The following is an 8,106-nucleotide window of genomic DNA, read 5'->3' as shown; positions in this document are numbered from 1 at the left end:
TCAATCAAAAGCAGCCTAAGCCAGGCACATGCCTGTGATCCCAGCTACTCGGGAGGCTGAGGTAGAACGATCACTTGAGCCCAGGATCTCAAGATCAGCCTGGACAGCATAGCAAGACCCCATCTCAAAAAAAAAACAAAAAACCAAACACAGCCTTATCCTAAGACTCCAAAAAAATGTCAGACTTCCAGCAACATTTAGCTAATTAAAAGTTTCTTCTTCAAAACTACAAAAATCTATTACACGTCCGCACCATAAAGAACTTCCTTGTTCAGAAAACTTTATGAATTTAGATAAAACAGTTAAAGCTTTACCTAACACCCAAAAAAATCCATATATTAGAATTTTTATCTATTTTTGAAGTTTATCCCTTTAAAACACCAAAAAATTAATTGAAATCTCAAAGTGGCTTTTTTATGTTGTTATTCTTTGCCTCCACTAATCCTCTCCCCTCCTCAGCTTTCCTAAAAGAATATTCCCCTAAGGTAGTGGCTATTCAAATCTTTTTTAAAATTCCTTCTCAAAAGAAACCTTATTCAGAATGCCAACACATAAAAGAGAGTTGCTCTGACTGAGGTAGACCTGTTCGTGTGATCTACTCCTCCAAAGCATCTCTGGGAACCCCCTGGGGTACCATGGAACACAGTTTGAAAAGTACTGCTCCAAAACTTTCCCCTCCCTTATTTATGGCATGCTAGATAAGTACCACTAAAATCTGAAAAATTTCAACTTAGGACAAATAAGAAGCACTTATTTCATTCTGCTTTTCAGAGGTAGTTTTACCTAGACCTGAAGTTCTCCCACTAAGACTGTAAGCCCTGTTGAGTACGGGCGCTACGATGGATCCCTCTGGCTCTCAGTCAAGGGCCCAGCACAATGCTTGCCACACAGCATGACTTTAACAGATAGCTGCTGAATTTAATCTAACTACATCACCCAGAAGATAATACACTTACAGAGCTTCCTGCTTAAAGTGGTTAGACGGAAACAGAAATTGATTTGTTAAAGGTTAATGAATAGCAGGACTATACAGAATACTCTCCATCTTTCAGGCTGACAACCACACTTACGTATCATACAGCCTTTGAGATTTCAGCTGGGAGAAAAACACCAGGCTGAAGGAGTGCAGCCTTGGACCCATGCAATCATTTCCCCAAGTCTCTGCAGGATTTGGTTGCCATCTGCCATGAGGCCAGTCCAGGAGTTCTTTTATTCTGTTATACTAGCCTTGGTGTACTCAGGAAATAACACCCAAAACACAAAGGAAATATTAAAGGTAAGAATTCTGACGTGGGTGGTGCAGACCTTAAGCACTGGACCTAAAGGGTTTTTCATAAACTCACCCACACAGCTCACCGGGATGAAATCATTAGCTCTCTGGCTACATCACAATTATCCCTACTTCCAACACTAGCACAAGTTAACTGGTAACTACCATGGCAACAGCGCAACTTACTTTCAGGAGAGCCTTCGCTTTCCAGTCGGAGTTTATTTAGGCGCTCTTCTTCCTAGAATTTAGACAAAAGTTTTCCAAGAACACAAGTTAGAATTCCCAGATGCTTGCAAAAGTCCATATGCTGGCTGAGTAATCTGACTTCCTCAAAGCCACCTCCTCCAGTTGGGGTGAGTGCCATCGTTGGGAAAAATATTCTAGGTCATAGGGCCAAACAACTGACTCCTCCTTACTAAGCAGCATTAGCATCACAGGATGCCCATCCATTGTTCACAAAATTAACCCAATCATCTGGCTTCCAAACTGACAAGTGACCTTGGAATCTTAAAGCTGGAAAGGACATTGAGAAGATCTGTCGCAGTCAGAGAAGTAAAACAGAAGTTTAAGGCAGGAAGTAGACTGCTATTTTATTTTTCAAGATTTCTAGATTTTTAGTATAATTTTTCCAGAAGCTAATATCATGTTTCCAACATCAGTATGAACTCATGTTTAGCTTAATAGAGATACAGATAGAGCCATACAGAAATATTTACGGGTGTATGTGTATGCATGGGTTAGTATCCAAACATATATTTTCTTGTTCTGCCAGTGAAGACAACCTAAAAGCAATGGCAACCTGGTAGCAATGAGCATACCTGGCACGCAGATCTTGCTTTCCAATACTATTCTACAGTAAGAACAGAGCTCCTTGAAGAAATGGCTGTTCCAGGGCTGAAGCAGGAAACGTACATACAAGATAAGCCTGGAGCAGCTTATAGTGCCAGAAAGTAAGGAAGTGCTCAAAAAAAAAAAAAAAAGTCCCATAATGATGGCGCTTTCTCAAAAAGATACAAAAGCCAAATGAAAGATGGGCAGGATGAGGACATAACTAAAGGCCAGTTAGTGCCAAAGCCGGAAGATTTTGAGCAATGAAATAAATAATATTAGTTTACAACTCAGAGTATAAAATAAATACCACATACCCACATGATATAAATAAATGATTGAATAAATAAATGGGAGACAATAGACATGCATAATTATTCTCCTATGCAGAAAAATTCCAAATAATTATGTAGATACTCCATCTAAAGGACAGGAAGCGTAACTCCCTGCTCCTTAAATGTAGGCTACACATAGTGACCTCCTTCCAAGGAGTGGCAAGAGGAAAATAACCTTATAGTGGAGAAACCTGATAAGCGTCACCTCAAGCCAGCTGACCCATGGTTAATATCAACAGTGATGTGTCATGTTGATAGTATGTACTCTTTTTTTTTTTTTTTTTTTTGAGAAAGAGTCTCACTCTGTTGCCCAGGCTGGAGTGCAGTGGCGCAATCTCGGCTCACTGCAAGCTCTGCCTCCCGGGTTCATGCCATTCTCCTGCCTCAGCCTCCTGAGCAGCTGGGACTACAGGCGTGTGTCACCATGCTCGGCTAATTTTTTGTATTTTTACTAGAGACAGGGTTTCACTGTGTTAGCCAGGATGGTCTCAATCTCCTGACCTTGTGATCCGCCTGCCTCGGCCTCCCAAAGTGCTGGGATCACAGGCGTGAGCCACCGCGCCCAGCCATATGTACTTTTGATATGATGTGATAAGAACTGCACTTTACCTCTGTGGTCTTCTCAATATCTGTCACCTTAGTCTAGTTGTAAGAGAAACATCAGACAGATTTCAACTGAGGGACAGTCTACAAAATACATAGCAAATACTTCTTGAAAATCACGTCACCAGGTCTTTAAATGAATTTGTAACTTTGTCGCTATTCTTTTCAGACCCTGAGAGGTATCTGCAGTGGCCTGAATGACGTGGGTTCCCCATGATTTGTCCTCAATGACTAGATCCTAGGATCCTTACTAACCTTAGCTCTGAGCTCCATTTCCGCATCCGATTCATCCAGCCAACGATCAAAGTCAGGGGCCAAAAACAGTGGTCGCTTTTCCTGCTTCGTGAGTCTCTCCCACCACTGACTCACTTTCTTCTGTACCGTAATGTTTACCTGCCTCTGGGTCAGTTTGTAAACAGGCTAGGAGAGAAAGTGAAAATGTAAGAATGCCCTCTTCTGTTCCCTAAAGCAGCACCATGCCGGGGCGCTGTACAGAGAAACTGCAGGATATGTTTATTCTTCTTTCTCTGGTCCTGCAAGTCCTGATACAAAGGGAACATCTAGACCAGGGGTCTCCAACTCCTGGGCCACAGACCAATACTGGTTGGGAATGGGGCCACACAGGAGGAGCTGAGCTGTGGGCAAGTGAGCGAAACTTCATCTGTATTTACACTCGCTCCCCATCACTTGCATTACCTCCTGAGGCCTGCCTCCTGTCAGATCAGCATTGGCATAAAATTCACATAGGAGCACAAACTCTATTGTGAATTATGCATGCAAGGAATCTAGGTTGCTCACTCTTTATGAGACTCTAACACCTGATCATCTGTCACTGTCTCCCATCACCCCCAGATGGGACCGTCTAGTTGCAGGAAAACAAGCTCAGGGCTCTCACTGATTCTACATTATGATAAGTTGTATAATTATTTCATTATATATTACAATGTAATAATAACAGAAATCAAGTGTACAATAAAGGTAATGCATTTGAATCATCCTGAAACCATCCCCACCCCACCATCTGTGAAAAAAGTGCCTTCCACAAAACTGGACCCTGGTGCCAAAAAGGTTGATCTAGACCAAGGGAACTGGTCTAGACCAAGGGAACTGATCTAGACCAAGGGAACTGGAGAACTGGTAAGAACATAATGTCCTTCTCTGATTCCCCCAGTGAACGACACAGGAGGATATCAGGATAAGAAAGGCAAATAGTTCCTGGTTAGGCTGGAGGGAACTAGCATGAACCTCCTGCCACAGCCACATCATGCAAGGTACTACGTCCAATCACCCTCTCAAGGGTACTGCATCCAATCACCCTCAGCTTATACATTTTCCTCCCATGAAAATGACTGTCCTGGCTCAGCAGACCCTTGCTTTAGAAACACCTGCATCAAGGTCAGAACTGTATTGGATCAGTTACAGACTTTTTCACAGGGGTCAATCTGGGGAGTCTTCCCAACTAAACTCAAATTCTTATAGGCCATTCCAGCTCATTGTTTGTCTACATGGCCTCTCCCTTGTCTCCAAAGGAAGCCCCATGACAGGTTCTCTGCCCACTATACCACTGGTTATTATTAATGCTTTCTCAAAACAACTGAGCACCTGTGCAGGGAAATCAAGAAGTTCAAGTCCCCAGAGCTAAGTGTAATTCCAGAAACCAAAATACCCCATCTATTGGATTCTCTCCCTGCTTGTGAGAGAAGCTTCCTCAGGCTCTAAGGGAAGAGAAGCTTCGATGATATCTGTAGCATTCTTTCTGAAGACCAGCTGCCTTTGCCCTTTTTGATTTCTATTTTTCTCACCCGCACCTATGGCAAAGTCACATGAAAGTAACCCTTGGTGGGGGCTTCAACTACCCTATGTAACTGTTCTCAACAGGTGCCATACTCCTCTGCCATCACTAAAACCTGAATATCAGAGCTGGAAGGAACCCTGGAGATCACTTAGTCCAGAATTTCATTTAACATATGAGAAAACTGGAACTCAAAGAAGTGAAGAGACTTGTTCGAGATCACACCACTAATAAATGGCACGGCCCAGATTCAACTCGGGGTCTCTGACTTTCCCATTCCTCTGCAGCTAAAACCTGGGCTCTGTTCCAAATAAGAGAACTCTATTATTCCCCTTTGGTTTTATCTTCTTCTCTCCACAAACCCTGCTCCCCATTTCACTAAACTACTGGTATTCATTTCCTAAAATGGGAAGGGAAGTGAGAAAGGAAAGAACATACCTCTGGCTTCACAAGGTCTAAGAACTCCAGGTGAAATTCATAGACATTGTCTCCTTTGGCACCATGTCCTTGAGCTATTAAGAAAGAAATGTGGGTTATTGCAAACTTGAGCAGAGCGAGGCCATCCAAAAGCCAGCTTGGTGCAGTTCTTTCCTAAGTATGCGAACATTTTTTTTCTTTTTTTTTTTTTGAGACAGACTCTCACTCTGTCACCCAGGCTGGAGTGCAGTGGCACAATCTCAGCTCACTGCAAGCTCTGCCTCCCGGGTTCATGCCATTCTCCTTCCTCAGACTCCCAAGTAGCTGGGACTACAGGCGCCCACCACCATGCCCGGCTAATTTTTTGTGTTTTTAGTAGACAGGGTTTCACCATGTTAGCCAGGATGGTCTCAATCTCCTGACCTCAAGTGATCCGCCCGCCTCAGCCTCCCAAAGCGCTGGGATTACAGGCATGTGCCACCATGCCCAGCAAGAATATTACACTTGATCGTAGCCAAAAGGCTGAGAAGCAATGTAGTCCACAAATCTTAATGGGTCCTGTTAAAATGTGTGGGGCTTGTGAGCAGAGCTCTCCAACAGCTAGATAGGTCAAATCTTTGACGCAAGTTTAGCTCCATATGTCCTCTGATGTCAGTTTTGGAGTATTTACCCAATTTTCCACTGTGACCCTGATGATACCCCGTACAAATAACAGGCAGGAAAAAGAATAGAGAAAGCAATGCCAAAGCGGCCACACAGATATAAATTTAACTTTCACAATTACTTTGGCTGTAAATCTAGAGCAGACAAAAATTGGTGGGTGTATCATCTTGACCGTGGTTAAGGAAAGTTTCAGGGCACATGGAAATGCTGGATTGTCTTGGACAGCTCTGAATCTAAAACCTCCCAACCAGGGAGAGAGAATGAAGGGAGAAGCTGACTCCTCCTTTAGTACATCCCAAATGGAACAAGGAAAAAGAAATACAAGCTTTTGTAGCTTATGAAGGACAGGTGGAACTAGGAGGGAAGTACCTGACTTGGCCAATGCCTCATCCCTATGCCTTGACATGGCTCCTTTCTCCAATTCAAGCTGGCACCATGCCTAGGTGCCAGTGACTGCTGGACCCAGCAGCTGCTGCTGGACTTCCCTTCCACTCTCCTCTCTGATTCATTTACCATTTGGTTCCCTTCTGGGACTCTCATCCCTTATCTGACCATATGTAGACTAATAACCTGCCTAATATTTGCCATAGGTAGCAATTATTCTCTATGACCATAAATTCCTTAAGGTAGCACAGTATATAAGGTCTAAGTGGCAAGATATGATTTTATCACTTTAAATTTCATGTAAATGTATATAATTTCCAAAAAACCTGAGCTGAGTGGTAACTACTCTCATCCTGAAAAGCAGATACAAAAGCCAGGCTGTACTTTCATGCAAGTATATTATGGTAGATGGAATTTCACATAAAGCAGAAACTCTTCATGCTCCAATAATCCCAGGAACTGGAACAGAGAGAATCCTACCCCACTGGGTGACAGTGAATGCAGATCCCACCCTCTCCAGTACAGCAGTAAATCTGCTGATGGACTGAGGAGAAGGGAGACGGAGGCAGATTCACAGAATCAGAGACTGTCAGAGTTGAAAAGGCCTGAGACATCATCTAGAATGTAGTGTTTCTCAAACTGGTCTGCAAATCTAGTATCAGGGAGCCACAAGGTCTCATCAAGAAAATTTCTTAGGAATGGTGTAATAAATAATTATTATTTTTAAAAATGTTTAAAAAGAAAAATATTTTTTAAAAAAACCAAACAAACAAACAAACAAAAAAAACAGGCACAGTGGCTTACGCCTGTAATCCCAGCACTTTGAGAGGCCAAGGCGAGTAGATCACTTGAGGTCAGGAGTTCAAGACCAGCCTGGACAACATGGTGAACCCTGTCTCTACTGAAAATACAAAAATTAGCTGGGCGTGGTGGCGGGTGCCTGTAATCCTAGCTACTCAGGAGGCTGAGGCACAAGAATCACTTGAACCCAGGACACGGAGGTTGCAGTGAGCCGAGATTGTGCCACTGCACTCCAGCCTGGATGATAGAGCAAGACTCAATCTCAAAATAAATAAATAACATTTCTATTTTTTGTTTTCATAATAATCTTTTTTTTTTTAAAAGCGGCATATTCTGGATCATCTAGATGGCCACTTCATAATTAAGTACTGCCATGTAATCAGTAGCTGTATGTGTGTCTGTGTTCATAGCTGCAGTGAAGCCAAATATCACTTAAAGTGACCATATTTAATTCTTCATGAGTTTCTCAATCTCAGGTCCATGAGCCCTTGAGAGTCCTGTGGAAACATTCTTAGGTGTCCACGGGTCCTCGAGTTTGAGAAACACAGATTAAAACCCAGCATCTTCATTGTAGGTCCAGAAAAGTCAATAACTTGTCCAAGACAGTGGCAGAATTAGAGCTAGAAGATAAGCCTCCTGATTTCTAACCCAGGATTCTTTTTTTTTTTTTTTTTTCTTCACTGTATCTACTGCCTCTCCATGGGGGAAACAGGATTTTAAACCAATTATTTGACTTTTCTAATCATATATTTCAAAACAATTTAGCTTACTTCATGAAGATCAGAGCAGTGAACATCAGAAAAAAAATCGTAAAACATACATTTAAAAAAAAAAAAAAGGGAAACCACCACCACACCTCCTTAACTGTGTATAGAGATGGGAGCATCTGCTGGGATACTGACCTTTGAAATGCAGCACATTTTCAGTGATGCTGATGGCAGGGTTCTGTGAAAAGAGACCAAGGATGCAAGAAGGCATTTTAATGAAGAGAAAAAAATGAGATTAAACAAGGG

The 8,106-nt window shown here is 42.4% G+C and overlaps 1 protein-coding gene across 1 annotated transcript in view; it reads right to left on the bottom strand.

Moving 5' to 3' along the window:
* HACD3 (3-hydroxyacyl-CoA dehydratase 3) overlaps positions 1–8,106 on the bottom strand; it is a 50,004-nt gene that overhangs the window by 19,146 nt on the left and 22,752 nt on the right. The window contains exons 2-5 of the mRNA XM_026455437.1: positions 7,996–8,038; positions 5,267–5,340; positions 3,292–3,456; positions 1,457–1,508 (exon numbers count right to left, since the gene is read on the bottom strand). Of these exons, the coding sequence (XP_026311222.1) occupies positions 1,457–1,508; positions 3,292–3,456; positions 5,267–5,340; positions 7,996–8,038 (334 nt within the window). The remainder of the gene's footprint in view (positions 1–1,456; positions 1,509–3,291; positions 3,457–5,266; positions 5,341–7,995; positions 8,039–8,106) is intronic.

This window comes from Piliocolobus tephrosceles, chromosome 6 (assembly GCF_002776525.5).
Source record: "Piliocolobus tephrosceles isolate RC106 chromosome 6, ASM277652v3, whole genome shotgun sequence".
Classification (NCBI taxonomy): domain Eukaryota; kingdom Metazoa; phylum Chordata; class Mammalia; order Primates; family Cercopithecidae; genus Piliocolobus; species Piliocolobus tephrosceles.
This window is presented reverse-complemented; position numbering and strand designations above follow the sequence as displayed.